This window comes from Pelophylax lessonae (genome assembly GCF_965119305.1).
Source record: "Pelophylax lessonae genome assembly, chromosome: 3".
In the NCBI taxonomy this organism is placed as follows: Eukaryota; Metazoa; Chordata; class Amphibia; order Anura; family Ranidae; genus Pelophylax; species Pelophylax lessonae.
This window is the reverse complement of record NC_138770.1, coordinates 417,708,086-417,733,228: the sequence shown is the minus strand read 5'-3', so window position 1 is coordinate 417,733,228 and position 25,143 is coordinate 417,708,086. Positions and strand designations below refer to the sequence as shown.

The 25,143-nt window shown below is 39.8% G+C and overlaps 1 protein-coding gene across 1 annotated transcript in view; it reads left to right on the top strand.

Annotated features, from left to right (window-relative positions):
• Positions 1–25,143, top strand: part of TRDN (triadin) — a gene marked incomplete at its 3' end in the record, with an annotated part of 647,190 nt that overhangs the window by 276,039 nt on the left and 346,008 nt on the right. The window contains exon 22 of the mRNA XM_082250910.1: positions 1,232–1,291. Coding sequence (XP_082107036.1) covers positions 1,232–1,291 — 60 coding nt within the window. The remainder of the gene's footprint in view (positions 1–1,231; positions 1,292–25,143) is intronic.

Sequence of the window (25,143 nt, the reverse complement as noted above, 5' to 3'; positions counted from 1 at the left end):
AGAAGGCATGGCTTGCAGTCTCCACTCTAATTCATCCCAAAGGTGTTCTATCGGGGTGAGGTCAGGACTATATGCAGACCAGTCAAGTTCCTCCACCCCAAACTCGCTCATCCATGTATTTATGGACCTTGCTTTGTGCACTAGTCCAAATCATTTGGTGGAGGGGAAATTATAGTGTGGGGTTGCATTTCAGGGGTTGGGCTTGGCCCCTTAGTTTCAGTGAAAATAACTCTCTAAGGCACCAGCATACCAAGACATTTTGGGCAATTTCATGCTTCCAACTTTGTAGGAACAGTTTGGGGATTCCTTTTCCAACATGACTGTGCACCAGTGCACAAAGCAAGGTCCTAGAAGACATGGATGAGCGAGTTTGGGGTGGAGGAACTTGACTGGCTTGCCCTTTTGGGATGAATTAGTGTGGAGGCTGTGAGCCAGGCCTTCTCATCCAACACCAGTGCCTGACCTCAAAAATGCGCTTCTGCAAGAATGTAAAAAATTCCTATAGACACACTCCTAAACTTTGTGGACAGCCTTCCTAGAAGAGTTGAAGCTATTATAGCTGCAAAGAGTGGGCCCACTCAATATTGAACCCCATGGACCAAGACTGGGATGCCATTAAAGTTCATGTGCATGTAAAGGCAGGCGTCCGAATGCTTTTGACAATATGGTGCAGGGATCCTCAAACTACGACCCTCCAGCTGTTGCGAACCTACACATTCCATGAGGCATTGTAAAACTCTGACAGTCAAAGACATGACCAAGCATGATGGGAATTGTAGTTCCTGAACAACTGGAGGGCCATAGTTTGAAGACCCCTGATATAGTGTATCTATTAACATCTATATTAATTTCAAAACACTATATCCTCTGTCTAATGCCCCATAAAATCATGGCTCCATTGTGCATCAGAATCTGATGTTCAAACCCAAGGACATATTTCTGAACAAAATATATTATGTCTTAAATACAGAACCAGTACTTCTAGAAATCGCTTCAACTTGTATGTAGAGAGAAATGTGATAAGGCAGTTTTTAGTATTGTAATGTAAACTGTAAAAAACTATATAGCAAACAAATACAATATTAAATAAAAGGCATAAAGCAAAATGCTCTCCAATCCCTGATTTTCTTTTCTGATATGTTTATTTTTTTTCTAATCCTTTGTTGCTCAGGCAAACCGCATATTGATATTTGCTCCCTGTTGATTAGTATTTTCCTTTTTGTTCTGTCAGATCAATATCAGTTCTGTCGCTATGTGGTTGACATGTATGCTCACGGGGATTTATATACAGGTATTTTACAAAGTTTTTGAACGTTGGCTTAATATTCTGTGCTTTTCTGAACAATGAACTTACCTTTGCTCTTAATTCCTTGTGGATAAGCTGCTGCCACTGAATAGACTGTAATAATGACAGGATTGAAGAGCTAATTGTGCTTAAATCTGCATGGATAGTACCTTCCAAAATTTCTTATTAATGGGGTTTACCTGTCACACAAATCTAATTAAAATCTGGCGTGCAAAGATAACCCTAGCACTTTACAAGCCGAATTCCATTGTGCTGCATATATATATGGGGTAACAATTCAAAGCAGCCAGTTGGAAAAAATAGTTTGCTCTAATCAGAGTCACCTAGCTCTGAAAAAAAAAAATCCTTTCTCTCTATTCTTTTATCCACAAGAATAAAACTTTTATCCATTTACTAATTGAAGCCAAACTCTAAAGCTTCGTAGAGTTTACAGTGCCTGTGCATGGCTCTGAACAGCGAGATTAAACTTCACCTGTATCATTGAAGCAAATAATATGCTGCCAGAAGGAAGGAAAGGTAAAGCTAATTTTAATTTTTCTTGGTTTTAAAATGAGTTTGGAAGTATGATTTGAAGTCCCTCCTCTTTACCAAAATGTCTCCTATATGTGTGTGCAAGGGCCTGTGTCGATGGACTTTTGTTTGCTTCAAACAGGTTATGCATTTCTATACAAGTCTATGAAAATGCAAATCCTACTTGAAACAGGTCAAATGTGAGTCAGAAGGAGGTCATATCCACCTGTCAATAAATAATCAGAGAAGTGCCTTAAACCAATGTCAAAATGAAGCGTCAACACTAGCCCGAAGCACATCAACCCATATACTGAATTTAGCTAGTGGAAGTCTGAAGTCACTTTTAGCCATATTTTGAGATGCATTGCTGAGTGACAACTGAGCCTATCACAACATCTCTCCTTAAGCCTTACCTCCTAGGCAGGGAGTACCAAGGATTAGATAAGGCAGTAAATGACTATTTATAAATGACATCAGTGGACTGACCAAAAAACAGCGTCTATTTCTACCTTCCTTCTTCAAAGCATTACATTTTCTACTAAACTACAGGTGTATTTTAATAAATATGATATGGTGACAATAGCTTGCCACACAAAAAATAATGATTTCAGCAATTTTTAGAAAAGGATACAAATGGCCACAAAGGTCACACATTTGAATAGATCCAGCACAATGTAATACTGATTGATGATGATGTGTATAGTTAAGCCTGTACTGCTATTTAGTTTACTGGCTTTCCCAGCATGTGGTGACCAACCTAGAATCATTGTTGCTACCAGTGGTGCATGTGGTCAATTGTCCCTACAAATTATACCTGTTCCCTGTACATGGATCTTAATCATTTGTACATATGATCCCTATTAAGATAAACATGCATTGTTCGACACTACTTAATTCACACTACACTACTTTACATTAAAATATTTGTAACTCTATTCAACTAAATTAAAGATGTTGTCACTCCTAGCTAATTTTTTCAGATTAAATCATCTGTCAGTTTGTTACATATATCTAGAACTCTATGGAAAATTGGAGTAGGAGCTCTAGCTTCTTGTATTTCCATGAGGTGTAGTAATCCAGTAGATATCTTTTTCCTCCCAAGCCATCCCTAAAGTGGTTCTAAACCCTATTTTTTTTTTTCCAAAATGATATTGCCCAGAGCGTTCCCTTTCCCCCTTTTTTTGGGGTCCCCTGTCAGCGCTCTCCACTCCTCTCCCAGCTGGCACTGTACCCAAGCAGCACACATACCACTTGCCCCTCCCCTCCCCTGCCGCCTTCTTCTTATAGTATTTGACTGACAGCAGCACAGCAACTGGAGCCAATGCCTCCTATTGCTCTCAATCTGTCCTGTAAGAAAAAAAATGAGACCAGATGGGTACGGCACTGGACTCAGAGAGGGCTCATGTAAGTATTTTGGAAAGGGGGTGGGGAACAGCTAGTAGAATTTTATTTTTAACTCAATGCAGAGTTTAGAACCACTTTAATAGAAATATCAGTTTTTGGAACTGATAAAAAGGCAAGTGATAATGAGATTTAGTAACTATTTAATTTGACATGCAACTTGCAACAGTTTTTAAAATTTGAATTATGGGAGTCCTGTAGTGAACTTACCATCTGTCAGTCAATATAAAGTTTGATATCAACACTTCAGTTTGCTCATACTATTGTTCGGTAAACTTATCTTTTAGATTATTATAATACAAATACAGGGCACACGTTATACAAACACTGTCCCTTATGACATGTGATTGTTTTAGCAAAACTAGTGCTAGAATATTCTAGCTAAAGGCAAAATTGGATATGATTTCTATACAGAGCTAATTTTCATTTGCAAAGACCACCAAGCAAGAGAAAAGAGAGGTGGCTCTATGTTTCTTGAAGTATAACGAGCCTTAGAACTCCTCTCCACATGCCCTGCACTACCTTCCCCTACCATTTCCCTACTTAAACTGCAACTGTCCAAAAATGGTAAAAAAAAAGCAAAAATGGAAAATAAGCATTTTTTAATTTTGGGCTAGGTACTGGCTCATGGGTGCCATTATTGTAAATACTGCTCTATACAAAATGTAGATTATTGTTTTTTACAACAAAGACCTGGAAAAATGCTGAAATTACTTTGCGCCAACATGCACCACTGTTGCTTTGTAAAAATTAGCTTCTGACAGCAGTTCTGTTTGGCAGTCATACATAATAAATTCATACCCATGTTATCCATATAAGTCTTATATCTAACCTCATCAAGTCTCCACGTGTTTCATCACATAGTGTCGTGTTTTTTTGTCCTGACCATATGTTTGGGCTTTTACATTGTGTCTCATAATTGATACCAAGTTCTTAATACATGAAGAAAAACATCTCGGCAACACTTATTTTTAGCTCAGTACATCTGTTGACATTCCCCTGCTTAATAGCAGCATGTTTCTAAATTGTTGGAAGGCATATTCCCAGTCTTAAATATTATACTGGTTGATATATAAACACATGTGATCCGACTACTGAATTATTATGTTATTCTAATGTTTCTGGTAAGTTAAAAAAAGCTAAAAAGCTGTGAGTGCATGCCTAGAGTTTAGGTTGCACTAGGAAATTATTTTGTGGTTGATGATCTAAATAATAATTATGTTTATTGCTCTCAAGAGCATGCTTTCATACTTTAAGATCTGGAATCTGAAGTGACATATGTAGGAGTGTATCAGGATTCCTTTACTGTTCTGTTCTGGTGACAATGGGGTTGGTTCACTAAATAAATGCTCACTTTGCTAAGTGTATGTTAACTTTGAGTGAATCTTAGTTAACAAGATATGTTTAAGCTATTTTTGACTACAGTAATACTACAGTAGGGTGGAGCACAGGCTTGTTCGTTTTTTTGTCCACAACCACTTGAGCAATCCACCAGTAAGCTGTCACCTGTACTTGGTCAATGAATGTGCATAGATGTGGCTGTAGGTAGGGAATGCCTTGGTCGTTTTGATGAGGAAAGTACATTGACAGCCTCCTGATGCGCTGGCTCAGGTGAGTTTGGACCAGGAATTCAACAGGCCTGAGCTCATCCCTAATCTACAGTTGCCGGAAAAAAAATGTCCTAATGACTTAGTGCCAATAATGTGTGCTACGTTTGTTATTAGTTCTATTTATCTCCATATATACACAGTATATTGCAAAACACAAACAAATATGCAAATTTCAAATAATCATAGCAATTAAAAAGAAATACACATTTATGTCTGTTGAGAATTAATCTGATAAAGCAGTTTGTTTAAAGTGCTATATGCAAAATACAGAAGATGCTGTAGTAAGCCTTGATTTGCCAAAAAAGCAAAGCAGCTTTATTCTTCTTAGAGTCAACTACTCCTTTTTATTGGAAGATCAAATATCACGGTTCGCCATATGCATTAGTACTTAGTGCTAGAACATTTCATTTGAAGAATGAATAAGCTAACAAATATATACTATTTTCCTGCATATGTGGATAGAACTATATTTGCTTAATCATGTCTTCATGTTTTTTTTTTTTTTTTTAAATGATGCTGTGTGCTCACTAGCTGACACAAGCCTTAGGCAACGTGATTTTTATTTTTTTTTGTATTCTTCAGTGCAGTCTCAGTTTTTGACTTACGCAAAACAGACAGAATAAGGCCACCATTCATAGCACCCTAATGTTAGTGTATACTACCAGATAAGATTACTTGGCTGTTACCAAGGCAAAGACATTTCATAAACAGGTAAAGTAGAAATCAGCAGATTACAAGCAGACAAATGCTTTACCCCTCCTAAAGCTGTACATATGTATTGTGCTGCTCAGTTGTTTTTACTTTATAACATCTTTCATGCCAAGGACCTCACTCAGACTGTGTCTATGGGTACAAATTCAAAGAGAAGAAAGGGTGCTCAGCGGGGAGCGATCGCGGGTGTCAGATGGCAATCGGAGCCGCCTGACACCCGCATCGGTTTCTCCGCTGACGATGGGGGGCGGGAGCACGCCATCAGCAACGCGCGCTCACCCCCTAGATTCTCCCAGGCGAGCGACATAGATCTACGTCATTTTGCCTGTACGAGCCAGTCTGCCACAGTAAATGTACAGGAGCTGGTCGGCAACTGGTTAATGACCAGGCCATTTTTTGCAATTCGGCACTGGGTTAATTTAACAGACAATTGCTTTGTCGTGCGACACTGTACCTAAATAAAATTGATGTCCATTTTTGCCCACAAATAGAGCTTTCTTTTGGTAGTATTTGATTACCTGTGTATTTTTTTTTTTTTTTCGCTATAAACAAAAAAAGAGAGACAATTCTGGAAAAAAAAAAACAATATTTTTCACATTCTGCTATATAACCTTCTAAAAAAAAAAAAAAAAAAAAATCAATTTTTTTTTAACATTTTAGGCAAATTTGTTTTCTGCTACATATTTTTTGGTAAAAAAAAAAAAATCGCAATAAGTGTATTTTGATAGGTTTGCACAAAAGTTATTGCGTCTACTAACTACGGGAAAGATCATTTTTATTGTTTTTTTTTTTACTAGTAATGGCACCGATTTGCGATTTTTAGCAGGACTGCAACATTGCAGCGAACAGATCGGACCCCTAACTGACATTTTTGACACTTTTGGGGGGACCAGTGACATTACTACAGTAATCAGTGCTAAAAATATGCACTGTTACTGTAAAAATGACACTGGCAGGGAAGGAGTTAACACAGTGGGTGATCAAGGGGTTAAATGCAAGCCTAGGGGAGTGTTTCTAACTGGGCGCTCTGTGAGCATTCCAGAGAGAAGAACCGCCAGCTGTGTTTACAATAGCTGACCGTCGTCCTCTCTCAGCGGGGAGCGATCATGGGTGCCTGGCAGCAATCGGAGCCGCCTGTCCCGTGCATCGAAGTCCCCGATGCCTAGTGGGGGTGACAGCGCCCCGCCGCCGGCACACACTTGCCCCCTAGCTGCAAGCGCGCGACCAACGTAGGGCTACGTCAGTTCGTGCAGGAGGGCCAGCCTGCCGCAGTATATCTGCGGTGGGCGGTCCTTAAGTGGTTAAATGATTAAGTTAGATACTCACCTCTCCTGCTGATCACAGTAGTAGTTTGCAGATATCCGCCCCTGAAGAATCTTCAGAAGTCAATACTTCTGATAATTTTGATTTCCTGAACCATGGTTCTATGTGGTTCCTCTTGCTGATCCTCCATCCCTAGAAGATACAGTAGTGATGTAAGGGCCACCAGATTGAACTAATGAGTTTAGTAGGGGCCTAGAAATCTGAATCTACAGCAGGCAATTTCACCTAATACTGCAGAAATCTGTGTCACAGCTGCAAGAGGAGGTGAGTAACTAAGTTCTCCCTTGCAGGGAGCAACATATTTTAGGTTTTAACAGCAGCTTCACTTTAAGCCTTCACAGATAATAAACCTACAGATACAATAGGGGAGGACTTGTAGTTCTACAGGTTCTAGATAGCAATCATGGGATAACACTTCTAAATAAGACAGCCCAGAGTTGTAGACTCATAGAAGTTGACAGCAATGTTGGGTCTTGGAGAACTGCAGAAACTCAAAACATCTATGACTTATAGTCCCATAGTAACCAAACCTAATTTCATTCCCTCTAGAGGCAACTAATTCAGAAATTGATGGAACTGATAGTGAATTAATGATGCCAAGACTACTACCATCTTCTATGGCTAATAACTAACTTATGACATTCAAAGTCTCCCAAATGATAAAACCCACAGTCCAATCCTGATTTTATCTGCAATAAACTTTATTTGAAAACAAAAATGGGGTAATGTTCTGCCTGCACACAAATGCTTTCCATGACTGTTACTATTCCATCCCTATCTCCTAAACCACGAGTCCCAGCCTGCAGCCCTTGACCCTTTTTAATGTTGCCTTCAGGGCCCCTACAAACAGTAGCCTGGTTGGTTTATTTATTTCATGCTTTTCAACCTCTTTCTGTGCTGTCCAACCTTTTTTTTAATAGTTTTTTCCTCTGATTCTTTTGTAATGGATTTTGGTGAGAAAAAATATCTTGTTCAATAAAAAAAAAAAAAAAAAATAATAAAAAGGAGAACACATAAGTGTGCATAATTGTAACATGATAGAAACATGTACATGTATGTTTGAAAACAGTTCACCAAACTACAGAATGTTTTAGAGTACTAGAATTCAATAAAAAGAAAAGGGTGTGGGATAATAAAGGAATATAAGTGGAATGTGGAATACCAATAGCAGGGGATAGGCATTGTGTATACCAGAGGTTAGGTAACTCACAGCTACTAAACGATCTAGTCAGATGTGTTCCACAGGAGAGTCATTAATTCTAAAAATAAAGGAAGGAGGAAAATTTAAGAGGTTATTAGCTTATAACTCATGAGTAGAAAACAGAAACATCTATAGTTGGGCTTAGGTTGGAAAACAAAAAAGGGGGAGGGGTGGCAAGTTGGAACTGGAAAGAAAGAAAAAGAAACAGTTCTGCACATTGCGGATTGGGTGGACAGATTATTTGGTGGGGCTGGGGAAGACCCAGCTGTCATGGTACACGTGGGTACCAATGACATAGGCAGAGGAAGATGGAGAGTCCTAAACGATTTCAGGGACTTAGGCGCTAAGTTGAGGAGAAGGACCTCCAAGGTAGTATTTTCCGAAATACTACCTGTACCTCGAGCCACACCAGAGAGGCAGCGGGAGATTAGGGAAGTTAACGAGTGGCTGAGAAGCTGGTGTAGTAAGGAGGGTTTCGGGTTCCTGGAGAACTGGGCCTACTTCTCAGTCGGCCACCGGCTCTATTGTAGGGACGGATTGCACCTAAATGGGGTGGGTGCAGCCGTACTGGGTGCGAGGATGGCCACAAAGTTAGAGAGGCTTTTAAACTAGGGAATGGGGGGGAGGGTACAGATGTAGAATTAGCCAGTGGAAAGCAAGATTCAGAGGGCAGAAATGGGGGCATTAGCGGTAGGGTGTTTGGAGCTCCTATACCCAGGGTGGCTATGGGGAAAAATCACAAGAGCAGCCTAAAAACATCAAATGAGGATATTTGTAACCGGTCAAAATTACGAGGTTTGTATACCAATGCCAGAAGCCTGGCCAACAAGATGGGAGAGCTGGAGCTGCTGATGTTTGAGGAGGACTTAGATTTTGTGGGGATAACAGAGACTTGGTTTGACAGCTCTCATGACTGGATGGCGACCATTCACGGGTATTCCCTTTATCGCAGAGATAGAGAAGGTAAAAAAGGGGGAGGGGTATGTTTGTATATTAAGAACAGTATACAGGTAAATATGAGGGATGATATTAATAATGGAGCTAAGGACGAGGCAGAATCCCTATGGGTAGAGCTTCAAAGGGAAGGCACGGTGGGGAAGGTAATATTGGGCGTATGCTATAGGCCCCCCCACCAGAGGGAGGAGGGGGAGGTGGACCTCATTTTACAGATAGGATTGGCAGCAAGGATGGGAAATGTCATTATAATGGGGGACTTTAATTATCCTGATATAGACTGGGCAGAAGGAACCGCACACTCAGCCAAGGCTCGGCAGTTCCTAAATGTTTTGCAGGACAATTTCATGGGTCAGATGGTGAATGCACCGACAAGAAACAATGCGGTACTTGACCTACTGATTACTAACAATGCAGACCTGCTCACGGATATAGAAATACAGGAGAACTTAGGAAACAGTGACCATAGGTCAATAAGTTTCAGTATTAATTACAGTAATAGGAAGCACAAGGGTAATATTAAGACGCTGAATTTCAAAAGAGCCAATTTCCCAAAACTGCGCTCACTGCTAGAAAATATCAATTGGGATAGAACCCTGGGAACAAAGAACACGGAGGAAAAATGGGAGTGCTTCAAGAGCATACTTAACAAGGGGATTGGCCAGTGCATTCCAAAGGGAAATACATTTAAAAGAGCAAAGCTAAACCCTGGGTGGCTAAACTCCAACATAAAAATGTATATTAGTGCTAAAGAAAAGGCCTTCAAAAATACAAGACTGAGGGGTCATTGGCAGCATTTAAGCATTACAAAGAGTGTAATAAGAAATGTAAAGATGAAATCAGGGCGGCTAAAATAGAACACGAGAGACATATAGCGGAGGAGAGTAAAAAGAACCCCAAGAAGTTTTTTAAGTATATAAACAGTAAGAAAGCGAGGCCAGAACACATTGGCCCCATAAAAGATGACAAAGGAAATATGGCCACTGAGGACAGAGAAAAGGCGGAAGTGTTAAATAATTTCTTCTCTTCAGTCTTCACAAAAGAATCGGGGGCTACACAAACCTAGCTTGTAAGGCCGAACTAAACAACACACCTCAGGAAATACCGCCATGGCTAACAGAAGATAGACTTAAAACTAAACTAGAGAAACTTAACATAAATAAATCACCGGGACCGGATGGCTTGCACCCGAGGGTTCTGAAAGAGCTCAGCCAGGTGATTGCCAGACCATTATTCTTGATCTTTAAGGATAGTTTACAGACAGGTATGGTGCTAGCTGATTGGAAAAAAGCCAACGTGGTACCAATATTTAAAAAGGGGCCGAGATGTATCCCGGGTAACTATAGGCCGGTCAGCCTAAAATCTGTAGTCTGCAAGATTTTGGAGGGGATATTAAGGGACCACATACAAGACTTTAGTAATGAAAACTGTATTATTAGTAGTAATCAGCATGGATTCATGAAAAATCGTTCTTGCCAAACCAATCTATTAACCTTCTACGATGAAGTGAGCTGCCACCTAGATAAAGGTAAGCCGGTGGATGTGGTGTATCTGGACTTTGCAAAGGCCTTTGACACCGTTCCCCACAAACGCTTACTGTACAAACTAAGGAAGGTAGGTATGGACCATAGGGTGAGTACCTGGATAGAGAACTGGCTCCAGGGGAGAGTCCAGAGGGTGGTGATTAATGGGGAGTACTCGGATTGGGCGGGTGTGGAAAGTGGGGTCCCCCAGGGTTCTGTCCTGGGACCAATCCTGTTTAATTTATTCATAAATGATCTAGAGGAGGGGATATCTAGTACAATCTCAGTATTTGCGGATGATACTAAACTAAGCATGCCAATATCTTCTATGCAGGATGTGGAAACCTTACAAGCGGACCTGAACAAAATAACGGGGTGGGCAACTACATGGCAGATGAGGTTTAATGTTGAAAACTGTAAAGTAATGCACTTGGGGGCCAGAAACCAGAAAGCAAGCTACTCACTAGGGGGGGGGGGGAACCTCTGGGTGAGTCTAGGATGGAAAGGGACCTGGGGGTACTGGTAGACAACAGGCTTGGCAGTGGCATGCAATGCCAAGCCGCTGCAAGCAAAGCCAACAGAATACTGGGATGTATAAAAAAGGGGATTCACTCCAGAAATAAAGAGATTATTCTCCCGCTCTACAAGACTCTGGTCCGGCCACATTTGGAGTATGCTGTCCAGTTCTGGGCACCGGTCCTCAGGAAGGATGTGCTGGAATTGGAAAGAGTCCAGAGAAGGGCAACAAAAATAATAAGGGGAATGGAGGACATCAGCTATGAGGAAAGACTACAAGCACTGAACTTATTCTCTCTGGAGAAGAGACGATTGAGGGGGGATATAATATCAATGTACAAATACTGTACTGGCGACCCTAGCATAAGGAACAAACTATTCAGAGAGAGGAGATACAATAAGACACGTGGCCATTCACTAAAACTAGAGGAAAGGTGGTTTAACCTTAAAATGCGTAAGGGGTTCTTCACTGTAAGAGCGGCAAGGATGTGGAATTCTCTTCCACAAGCAGTCGTATCAGCTGGGAGCATTGATAGTTTCAAAAAACTATTAGATGGGCACCTTGGAGACCGCAACATACAGGGGTACACAATGTACGGTTAAAAGCAAACACACACACATCATAGGTTGAACTGGATGGACTGATGTCTTTTTTCAACCTCACTAACTATGTAACTATGTAAAAAAAGAGAAGTAGGGGGCAGATAGGGTGGGAATATGGGAAGGGGGCAGATAGGGTGGGAATATGGGAGGGACCGAGATCAGCTGAGGGGGCTTCAGTATTGCATTAGTTGGAGAAGTGGGCTAATAATCAAGGTTTGGTGAGAGAAATAGCGAATACAGGACAGGTAATGTTTAGGGGGTTGTAGGAAGCATTTTGTTGTAGCATTGATTTGTAAAGGTATTGTAGTAGCAGTGATCTCTTTTGCACCTAACACAGAGCAATATTCAGGCATGTTTATAGATTTTCTATTTAGTGATTTTGCATATTTTTATACTAGAAACTGTATTTCAAAATTTGTACATGTGTGTTCAAGCATCAGGCAATATTTGTGTTAGCCAATGGAAAGCACTAGGAGTAGAAGACCAAAGGCTAAAAAATGGCTAAAATACGCCTGAAAAAAATGTTTAAACACTCTATTTGAAAATTTACAGACATTCCAATTAATGTCTTTAAGGCCAAAAATGCCAAAATCTGCCTCAAAGTACCTCATATCTTTTGGACCTCCATCCACTTACAGATGGGTGACCACTCATATGAAAATGTCCACCATGTATTTTAATGGGATTGTGTTTGTTTTGGAGCTTTGAGCTTCAAGCTACAAAATGCTTAGGTGTGAATGGGGCCTAAATTTTTTTTGTAATGTGCTTTTAATCTGTGTGCTATGGCATGCTTACTGTCATTGACGATCTGCTGAAGCATGCCTGGAGTCTTTGTCTGCATGTTATGTTGCATGTCTGCAATATCTGACATGCAATAAAAGATGGTTTGTAACATTATATTTACTAAATATTATCTGTCACACTTTGGTTATGTCACAGACCTCACTTGAAAGTTGACCGCTGCTCTTGACTGCCCTAGCCTGCACCAACAACCTAACTGTTCTTATTATAACTCATTGTCTGCTCCACCACCATCCCAGCCGTTGCACCCAGAATCCTTCTAGAACACACAAACACACACGCGTGCACACACACACACATATGTATGTGTGTGTGTTTAACCTTCTCTTGTTTAACATTTTCTGTCTTGATAAGCCTACTGAAAGTATCTTTATAACACATTGTGTCTGCCTGGCAAGCTTTACAAATTAGAAAATAACAAGGTCTCCCTGAGAAAAGAATCCTATACCTTCAGACAGTCATTTATGGCAAATGTCGCAAATAACTGCTACAGAAAGCAATTTCTGATTATTCCGGCTGCACAGCTTATTCTAATGCAGTGAGTTCTTACAATTCACTGCTTGCTGATGCTGAGGTGGTATTATTTAGGAAAAGATTGCAACAGCAGCTTAGCAACCTTTGCATGAGATAATCCTATAACAGAGAAGGGTTTATATGTCTCTTCTTAGAGGAGCTGTGAACTGTGCTGGATAAAAGATGTTCCTAAATATGACTATGAATATGGATGGGTAAGTCACAGACAATAGTGCATTCTCATTTTATTTTCTTTGAAAAATAAAATTTTAAATGTGAATCATTTTGCATTTAAACAAAACTATAGAGTTGTTTAAATGCCCCAATATTGAATAGATATATTTTAGTCTACTAATTGATTTTTTTGGTGTTTCAATCATTTATATTGAATGTTTGAGCAAAAAAAAATACATAATATCAGAGGTACTCTTAAGACCTTATATAGTGTACAACAGTAGGCTCCCCCACATACTGTACAATGATGTCAGTGATCATAAGCAATTGAACTGAAAGATAACACAAGTTACATCCATTGTTTATCTTAAAGTATCCCTGTTTACAGTACAAAAAAAACACATTAGACAGAACAATAGAGTAGTAGGTGGGCATCTAATTCAGTGGTTGTAGTGTAGTGTGGTGTGGTTTGGTTTAACACAGGAGTCACAAATTAGTTACAAGCTGATTTTTGGGTTTCAGCTGGTCCCCTTGGACCTTCCTATGTCCCAGCTTTAGGGGCCTTAACTTTTGCCCAGGACTAAGCTCCACCTACTCCATATGTTAGACCTCATCTTTGCTTTCAACCTCCCAGTATTGGAACTTTAGTAGGCTGTAAAGGCTCTGGTAAACAGTTGCAGTTGAATGTTAGAAGGCTGAGCTTAGAGTACACATTCAGTTAAAAAATAAAAAAAATCCTTTCAGCCCCCTTCCTGTTAACCTCAATACACCCAGATATATACTGATGTTCAGGAAAAGCACCATATAGCACATTTCCATTTGTTATGTATACAGGAATGATATACAGCATATTAACAGTTCATATACATACAGTAGGTTCCTTACTACAATGTGTATAACCCCTTGCCAAAAAAAGCCTCTTGGTTATAGAACTCATTAGATGAAGCTCAGATTGCACACAAGGCTGAATGGGACCATTAAATGACTCACCCTCTATACATTTGTGTGCTGGATTGTAGTTAATGAGAGAATGCTGGATTTTAATTAGTGAGAGAATGCAAAAAAAAGCTATTGATTTTCATTGCAAAAACTTATGGCACTATGTGAAACTGGGGATAGAGAAAGACTCCAGGTGCAAACCAGAAACCTTTGTTGCTACTCAAATGCATATAATATACTTACCGTTACTTATAGTGAGAAGTAAGAATTTTAATGGAAAAAGTATTCAAATGGTTCTCATTCAAGGATGTTTTTTTGATAATGGTATTGCTTGCCAATTTGCTTGGTGGCGGTTTAACTATATCCTCTTCATCAGACCTGTATAATTATACCTTTAATAAAGTTCACATATAATCATCCATAAGAGTCCATGCAAGAGAACCCGTGAACTGGAAAAGGTGCTTGGATGTAGATCATAAAGTGCTTCACAGTGCAAATCCTTCACCATATAGATGAGCCTCTCACCTCACAAGCAGACCCCTGAATTAACAGAACGGTCAAGCAGGCTGAAATCACTCAATAAGAGTCCCCGCGTGCGGAGGGAAGGGAGAATTCATGCCGCCACCCGCTGTCTCCATGAAATTACCACCGCAATTTGTGCTATTCGTTTTGCACTGAGCAAGTGCTTTTACAATAAGAGGCTTTTTAATCTTTTAATAAAGTTGTTGCATATATACACTATGTTTGGCTTTTATATTTTCGGGCATTGCTGCTTATATTGACACCCTGAGACACTTCACCTGTCTGGCATCAGATCAGAGGAACCATATACCTGGAGGATCCTCACAGCCACTCCTCTTATTGAGTGATTTCAGCCTGCTTGACCTTTCTGTTAATTCAGAGGTCTGCTTGTGAGGTAAGAGGCTCATCTATATGGTGAAGGAATTGCACTTTATGATCTACATCCAAGCACCTTTTCCAGTTCATGGGTTCTCTTGCATAGACTCTTATGGATGATTATATGTGAACTTTATTAGAGTTATATTGGAATTTTAGCGCTGCACTTCTTTCATATTGCTATTCATTGGGGTTTTCAGTATTTTGACCATTCAGTGTTTAGCTGCTATCTATTTAGGTTGATTATTGTCTTTTTGCACTGATACATATTTTATGATTTATTCTTCTGTATAATGATATAAAGTGTTGTGCCATTGTTAGATACATGCTAATGTTAGCAAAGGTGGAATATGACCAGCTCAGAAGAAGGGCTGTAATACATTTTTACAAACATTGCCAATAAGCAAAGACTCTGAGTACTAGGTCACAATTAACCGCAGTAAACATTAACAAAAAGAAAAATGTCAGTGCCTAATCTATAAGAAATAGCAGCTTGCAAAACAGTATGAATATACAAACACCAGTGAAATAAACAAATAAAAAAATAAAAAGGTTGCAGCGCTAGCGCAACAGTAGGCAGCATAGTGAAGAGGGGAGGGGTACCGCGCTTTAGGGGAGAAGTGTAGGTCAATATTAAATATTAAATAAATAAATTAACTACAAACACTGTAAATCAATATTCAATAATATGTGATGGTGCTAAAATCAAGTAAAATCACCTAGTGTTCAGTGTATCCATGAAATATTCAATAAAACACAATAAATATAATAAATATAAATAAAATATGCTTGTGCATAAACCTATAAAGTGCACGAGTGCTGTGGAAATGAATAAGAAAATATATAATACAATTATACAAATAGTAAATACTATTAGTTCATGTGACAATAAAGTGCTCAGTGCTCCATCTGTACATAAGTGGGTGATGCTCTCTCAGCATCCAGTGCTTTCAGTTCTTTTAAAGTGCTTAACGTGTCCCAAATAAAAAAAGTCTTCTTAATCCAAGTGTTGAACCTCCACCTTACACCGTGTGGGCAAACGGGGTGCTTCTCTGCGCCTATCACCCCTCAGGGTGTACTAACCGCTCACCTCAGATTATACAGTGTTGCACCTCTTTGTTATTAACATATGGTAATCCTCTCCTCTTTCCTTGTTGTATGCTCAGGGGATGATTTTCAGCCTTAACTCACTAGATCGGGGTATATGTCCTCCAGAGATCCCACAAATCTCAAAGGACTCACATAGTGCAGTATTGCCATAAAATATGTATATTTATTGAAGTAAAATCGAAACACTTACAAACAAACGTGGTATCTGCGCATTCAATTGCATACAGGGAATCGCGGACCTTACTTCCACATACAGAACGTCACTTCTGGTGCTGGCCCTACGCGTTACGTCACGTCCGCCCACGTGACTTCTTCAGGGGATCCCCTGAGCATAGTGTCTTTCTGCCTTGCAGGGCTAGAGTCTTCAGTTTAAATCCTGGATGCATGAAGTTTACATGTTTTACCCATGCTTTCATGGGTAGACATGCTGATAGGTTAATTGGCTTCCGTCTATATGTCTAAATTGCCTCTAGTATGCATGTATGTATCCATGTGACATAAGTAAGCTTCTTGAGGGAAAGAACTGATGTGAACATCTAATAAAAGTGCTGCATACATTTTCAGAACTATAAAAATACCTGTAATAAATACATAAGAAATAAATAATACATTGTTGTACACATGTATCTTAACGATCAATCACAATACATTTTTAGGAATATGCAAACTTAGATCATCAATTAACCTGGCTTTATGTAGTCTTAAGCAGAGGAGTTGGCTCACATGCCCCTACTGCTATTCTGCAGCTATACAAACAGCAAGGGATCAATTCCCTACAAATCATTAACACTGGCCTACAATTAAATAAAGCAGGTACCTATTTTGATCAAATTATAGACAAAAAAAAAACAATTTATTTACCCTTCTATTTGTCAGTAGGTATTAAATAAAATCAATATGGTGATCCTAATTATAATATCTCATATACTTCCAATGTTTTTAAAGTAAAATACTTCTTAATTTTAACAAATTTGTAATGTGTACTCTATGGCTTTAAGAAGCAGGCATGAGAGTTTCCTTCTAATCCTTGCGCAAAGTACATTTCACTGAATAAATAAATTCACTTGTCAAATGTATTTTCCCAAAAGAATTAATTTTACTTTAAGGGATATACAATTACAGAAATCGCAGCAATTTTGAAAATTGAACTTCACATGAATTTATAAAAGTCGAGTAAAGTGCATTTCACTATTTAATAAACCAATTGAAGCTTTATATTTCACATCATCTCTAGCCGTTATGTTGATTTTGCTGCAGAGTGAGAACAAGATTAAGTACAGCATACATACATATTTATAGCATTTCTGTGTTATGATGCAATGTGCTCGATTTGGAATTGTATCTTTGCCTTGAATGATTGTGATTAAAATGATTTCCTGCTAATGAAGCACTAGCTCACACTCCAGGCAGATGGAATGGGGCTTATTTATAAAAACTGAAAGGAAGGGAAAAAAAAGGTTATGCCATATTCACTGATCAAGGCTTACTTTGTTTTTGAAGCCTACACTAAAACAAAGGCAACTGAAAAATAATTGGTTGCTATGGGCAAAATCTTACTATTACTGTATGAATGGAAGTCAGTATTTCTTTTGTGCTAAATTAAATATTACATGATGCCCTATTTGTGTGGTGAACTGGTAGAAAAAAACAATATAGCATTAAATTTAACATAATAATTTTCCAAGACTAACATTTTGCAAGAAAATACTGTATATTATTGTGACATTAGGTAAATCTAAAAAAAAAAACCCCAAAAAAAACATAAATATTTAATGTTCCTAACTTTCAGCTAGCAGATAGTGCTCTAAACTCCTCCTAACATGTTTCCCAGACTGTCCTTGAGGTGAACCTTTTTTATTTATTTATTTTTTACGTTTTGGCTAGAGTGGGAAGGGGTTAGAATATCTGTAAGTTTTTCACTTTGGAAGGATTACCTCTCACTTCTTGTTTTGGCTATGGGATAGGAAGTGAATGGAAATCTCTCTTTTGGGACACAGATGGTGAAAAAAAAAATGACATGGGTTATTTTAGGAATAGCAGTTATTCACACACATATCTACTGGTGTTAGGAAATCATATATTCCATGAAGGTAATATGTGAATATTAAAATAGCAATGTGTTTTACTGAGTTTCTTTCTAACCGTAAACTGTGAAACTCATAAACCGTGTAATAGAAATCAGTTTCGCAATAGTGCAGCAAATGGCACAACACGTGATAGATTCTTGAATGTGTTGGTAATTTATACATAAATCTGTCACAAAATTGTCCAGGACAAAATTCTTTTATGACACAATACACACACGTGCAACACAATTTACATCAGGATTGAAGAAATCTTTTTTTACCTACATTTATCTTATCGGTAGTATTGTGGTAATCCTTTATGATGGTGTCTCAATGCAAACAACAGACAGTAAAACCTTTACAAATAACAAGAAGAAAAGTTTGTAAGCTGCACATCAGATGGCAGAACCATATGAAGAGGTGAATAACAGCCTCAGTCTGGGCTCTGACAAGGCCATGCCCCCAACACATTTTTCTCCACCCCTCAGAGATTAATTATAGGGATGGGAGTTAAGAGTCTCAAGCAATGTTAGAGGACACGTAGCCACACAATGAGATTAGAGGAGAGGTTTAACCTTAAGCTGCATAAGGGGTTTTTCACTGTAAGGGCCGTAAGTTTGTGGAACTCTCTTCCACAATTGGTGAGAACTGCAGGGAGTAGAGAACTGCAGGGAGTATAGCTACTTTTAAAAGACTCTTGGACGTGCATCTCACAGATTACAATATTTAGGGTTATGGGAAATGATCATGTCACTGACTAACACACACCTACACAGGTTGAACTGGATAGACTGTTGTCTTTATTCAACCTCAACTACTATGTAACTATGGGTTCTGAGCAAGAGAAGGGAGGGGTTAAAAGCATCATTGGTTGTCACATGTTTAAAAAATAGATGACATTAGAGGACAAGACACATGAATGTGTATGTGGATCAGTCAGAATGTCAAAAGTTAAAAAGCCTCTACCTGTAAAAAATCAATGTGACCAATTAGAATGTAGGTAAAATGTATTTAACGTATGTGTGTCAATCTAATAAATCCAATTAAAAACACCAAAAGATGTATTAAATATATATATATATATATATATACTTATATATATATATTCAATAGAACGGATAATAAAAGGAAAAACACTCTTAAGCAACATAAAGCCAAAAGATACCAGTTTAGTCTGGTATAGAGAATGTAAGCAACTGACTGTCATTATGTACTAAATCATATAGTATGATACTTCCTACCAGTGCACAGGCTGAGATAATTTAATGAAAGATGAATGAATGGTAAGGGAACAATCTAGAGCTAAGAGAAGAAGTAGACTATTCATAATAATTGGAGATGTCCCGCTCAAATTTTAAGTCCCTAGGTATGCGAGTATCCAATTTAAAGATCCAAAATACTTCCCTCCTACACAGAAGGGAGAATCGGTCCCCACCCCGGAAAGGTCAATCTATCCTTTTGACAATTTGGACTCTGAGGGATTGTGTGTTCTGCTGGTGAAAAAAATCTAAAATGTCTAGCTAGACTAGTATTTTAATTGATTCTGATGTATGAAAAATGGTCCCTCATTCTGGCACTTAATCGTCTGGTGGTTCTTACCATGTATTGAATGCTGCATGTGGTACATGTCACTAGGTATTTAACAAATTTTGTGTGACAGTTGACCAATTGTTTAATATTAATGGAAAAAAACATTGGAACATGATTTAATGACATGGGGATAACCCAGATGGCTGCAACAGGAACACCTGGCAGCTCCACATCTGCATATACCAGTCAGTTAGCCAAGTGCGTGATGGGGGATTAGAAACAAATAAGCTAGGAGAGACCATACTGTATTTCCTATAGTTCGTTCTCTCCTGGCTACAAATCTAATGCCATGACCTAATATCTCGTGGCAGCTGTCATCATTGTGTAAAATGGGGGAGATGTCTATACATGATATGTTTATTATTGTGAAATTGTACACTGTAGCGCCTAGAAAACACAGGTGTAGAGCATGGTGCAGCCTGGTTCAGAGGAAATTCCCATAACAGCGGCTCAAAGGATATAAGTGAACCCTTCTCATATAGCTCTGAAAGAGTGAGAACCCCCACCCATTCCCACCACTGAAAGCCCTGCACAGTCAATAACTTGGGAAGCCTGTCATTACCCCAAATAGGGGTTTATTTAGTGTGGGAAGAAATCCCCATTAATATCTTAAAAGTATCACACCTTGATCACAACAGTATGAAAGTGGGCATGCTAGAAAAAGCAGAACACCCTGACAGCCCCTCCAGCGCAAGCAACGGTGGGCATCCCTAAAAAAACAAATTAGACTAAACAATATGAGGCAGTAGCTGAGACCTCAGAGTCTCACCATGTAAAAAGCTACAATTGGGCTGCAAGAAAATAAATTTGGGGATTTGGAGCTGCTAAGCTCCCCTGCCTCTTTTTGATATTGTAAAAGTTCCAGTTTAACATGGGGGACCTTGTTCCTCCAAATCAAATTTCTAAATGTAGCACCCTACTAGGTAGGTGCTAATGAGAAAGTATAGTTTTGAGCCTTGTCTGCTTACCAGAGGGGCTGCAGGTATATCTGTATTGTTCTCTGCCTATCAGAGAGCAAGATCAGCTAGTAAGGTCTGCGCATTGCCCTTAATATGTGATTCATTGTGTCTAGAGAGAGTTTCACACTGGTCCAATAGGGAGGCATGTTGGACAGTGGGAGGAAACCTGATGAATGGATGCATAGGCTTTGATACAGCCCTGGTGATTGGCAGAGGGCAGGTTGCCTCAGAGCATTCTGGGGCACTGTATAAAAGCCAAGAGCACATGTGCTGTGGGGTCTTTGGCTGGAGAGCAGAGTCCCAGAGGGAGGGGGTGGCTGCCTCCTCCTCTGTAGCAGTGGCATGCAGTTGCAAGAGGTCGTCCTGAGGACCAGAGGAACAGATGAGAAGAGCTTAACCCAGAGGTCCAGGAGAGCTGACCGGGGGGGGGGCACTGGAGACCCTGGGACCACAGTATCGTGAGTACAGGGACTCGTGTTGAGGGGCCTGACCTGAGGGGGCCCCCTAAGTGTAGGATAGTCAGTGGACAGGTGTCCTCGGTGGATGGAAAGAGGATGCTAGAGAGAGTATCCTGAAGATAATTACAAGCCCACTAAGTAATCTTAGGAAAGAGATTTGATTCCCAAATTCACCTATAGTGGCAGGGTTAATCAACAGCCTGGCTGTACCTCAAGATAGGAGTCCTCAACCATAGTTAATTTGGAATATCCCACTATTCGCTTCTCCTATCCCTAATTTAAATAAACACAAAACAACCAAATACCCCTGGACTGATTATTGAAACGAGTCAAGGAAGGAGAACAAAATAATTGTATGTTGGTAACTCAGGGAAACCCTAAAAGTGCGATTCTGGCAGTCCTTATGGGGGCAGTGCTACATAAATATGCCATTGAGCTTGATAAAGTTCTTCAGGGGGTTCCAGACTGGGGAATTTTGTAAGAAATATAAAAGCTATGGCATCCAGATGATTTTATTACATTTATATGGCCTATTACTAAAAAGGGAAGTCTACAACAGACCCTGCTTTGAATTTGAAACCTTGTCAACAAAGGGGGGACATTATCCACTATGTATGACAGGGGAGATGCTGTCATAGTTACACCCAAATATTTAAGAGAGGAAATAATTTTAGGATGTACAAAGGTGGATGGTAAATACTTAGTTATGGGTTCTAACGGCAAAAGTACAGACTTCTCCCAGTTAATAACAAGCCCTGAGTATCTGGCAAACTCATCTATATAGTTCAAAGATGCTGGCAAAGATGATCGAAGATTACATAAAAATAAAAGAACATCATAAGCATACAGCGCTACCTTTTCTTCCATATTGACTCTAACCAGACCAGCTACATCCAAAGCAGGCCATAAAATAATAGAAAAAAGCTGGAGTGACAAAAGGCACCCCTGCCTAGTGCGATGAACAATCTTAAAGTGATTGTAAAGTCTCATTTTTTTCAATAAAAATAACAAACATATTATACTTACCTGCTCTGTGCAGTTGGTTTTGCACAGAGCAACCTGGATCCTTCTCTTCTCGAGTCCCTGTTCAGCTCCCCTGGCCCCTCCCTCCCTTTGAGTGCCCCCACAGCAAGCAGCTTGTTATGGGGGCACCCGAGCTGAGTCACAGCTCTGTGTATCCATTCAAACACAGAGCTGTGGTTAGGCCCACCCCCTTTCTCTCCCCATTGGCTAACTTACTTTGATTGACAGCAGCGGAAGCCAATGGCGCCGCTGCTGTGTCTTAGCCAATGAGGAGGGGAGTCTTGGATGGCTAAGATAGTTGTGGACATCGCTGGGGGGCTCAGGTAAGCAATAGGGGGGCTAAGGGGAGCTGCTGCACACAGAAGGTTTTTTATCCTAATGCATAGACTGAATTAAGATAAAAAAAACCTTCTGACCTTACAGGCCCTTTAAAAGTGAAGACTTTACACCATTGACTGTAACCAGTCTAAATCGTGTTGCTAATGTAGTGGCCTCTCTGTCAAAATCAATAGGCCTGGAGCAATTACGTCTGATCCTAATAAACTGGCCACGTGGGATGGCCTTCATGGTATGTGTAGGGTGACAGCTACAAATAACAACTATGTGAACTTGATGCACACTTAAGTACAACCGCTAACAATAAAAATGTAGCATGGGTTTCATTAATTTGCTCCAAGACTCCCAAAAACATACCAGTACATGTGTTGCAAATTCCTTATCAAACTGCCCTTGCAAAAGGTAACTTACAGATTGACCTTAAGAAGCATTAGACCTAAATGTACAAGGTTTTATTTTTAATTTGCAAACTTGTTGCCATCCGCGCTATAGCCGAAGTACGGCTGCAGAGCGGACTCACATTTTCGGGAGGCCGTCTTTAAACGGCCTCCCAGAAACAGGCTCCCCGCGCGCTCCCGCGAGCGCGCATCGGGGAAATTCTGTGTCGGCCGTGTCTCTTGGACACAGCCAATCACAGATCGTGGTAAATGGCCAATCACAGCGGCCATTTACCACGTGATCGGCCCATGCAATGAGAGATGATCTCATATGTAAACATATGAGATCATCTCTCATCGCCAGCGCTCCTTCCTCACACTGAGACTGCAGTGTGAGGAAGGAGAGCCGATCAGCCGTCAGGGACACAGAGGAATGTAATCAGGGCACTGATCACCAGTGCCCTGATTACACAAGGTAAAAAAAAAAACCACTAAATGCCCACCATCAGTGCCCACAATGCCCGCCATCAGTGCCCCCCATCAGTGCCCATAATCAGTGCCCATAGTGCTGCCAGTCAGTGCCCATCAGTGCCTGCTCATCTAGGCACTGATGAGCACTGACTGGCAGCACTATGGGCACTGAGTGTGGGCACTGATGGTGCTGCCCATCAGTGCTTATCAGTGCCGCCCATCAGTGCTCATCAGTGCCACCCGTCAGTGTCCATCAGTGCCACCCGCCAGTGCCCATCAGTGCCGCCCATCAGTGCCGCCTCTCAGTGCCCAGCAGTGCCACCTCTCAGTGCCCAGCAGTGCCACCTCTCAGTGCTCATCAGTGCCACCTATCAGTGCCGCCTATCAGTGCTCATCAGTGCGGCATATTAGTACCTCCTCATCAGTGCCACCTCATCAGTGCCCATAAGTGGCACCTCATCAGTGCCCATAAGTGGCACCTCATCAGTGCCCATCAGTGCAGCCTATCAGTGCCCATCAGTGCCGCCTCATCAGCGCACATCAGTAAAGGAGAAAATTTTATTTATTTTAAAAATTTACTTGCAGAAAATAAGAAAAACTTTTTTTTCAAAATTTTCTGTCTTTTTTCTTTTTTTTTTGTAAAAAATAAAAAACCCAGAGATGATTAAATACCACCAAAAGAAAGCTCTATTTGTGTGAAAAAAAAATGATAAAAATTTCATATGGGTATAGTGTAGCATGACCGCGCAATTGTCATTCAAAGCGTGAGATCACTGAAAGCTGAAAATTGGCCTGGATGGGAAGGGGGTGAAAGTGCCCGGTAGGCAAGTGGTTAAATGCAGTCTTATATACTTCACAGAGTATTAGGGGACAAAAATATACAAAATGTAAATGTGTTAAGTAAGAAATGCAGGAGCACTATTCTTGGAGAGGAACCAAGAGTTTAGTTTTCCAGACCAGTAGTACACCAACTCTCAAATATACCGATGGGTTATTTCGAGTCATAGAATGGAATCAAGACACAATAGAGAAATTATTTACAACAGCAGCTATTCAACTATGTTTATAATGGAATCGTAAAATAGCACCAACTATCTACTGAATATGGTGCATTCCTGTATACTCCAGCAGACCTTACTTGTTCTTTGTTAATGCTCACATTTATTACAAAGCAAAACAATCACTTTCTGAAGATAATGTTTTTTTGCTACTAGAATATCCTCTTCTGCAAGCATAGGACAAAGTAATAACTCAGAAAAGAAGATGGAGATTTATTTTAATGCCAAATATGTTTAATTGTATGTAAAACAATGGGGCCAATGTAATACTTTATCAGCATCACCTGCTACAATTCTAGTCTCATGAAGATGTCTAGAGTTGGAAAGCAAATAATTGCAGTCAGTTTACTAATAAAGCAGCAGACTTGGCACAAGCAGTTATGTGCTGCAGTGAAATAAATGTATGCACTAAACAAACTGTTCGCTACAGCACAAAAAATTACTCACCCAGTAAAATTCCAGCTTTTAAGAGGTTTACTGTGGGATAAATGGCATTGCAATTTTCATATTATAGTTACTTGATAATGCCCTTTTCTACATCACAGGCTGTTTGGACATTTTAACCATTACTCTACAGCAAATTATGTATTTACTGTCAATTTCGACGTTTGTGATATCTGTCAGTAATGAGCGAGAACACAACTTTAATGTGGAGATCTGCATCTAACAGCAGTAACTAAGTGAATGGAAGTGGTGATTATAGAATATTGTAG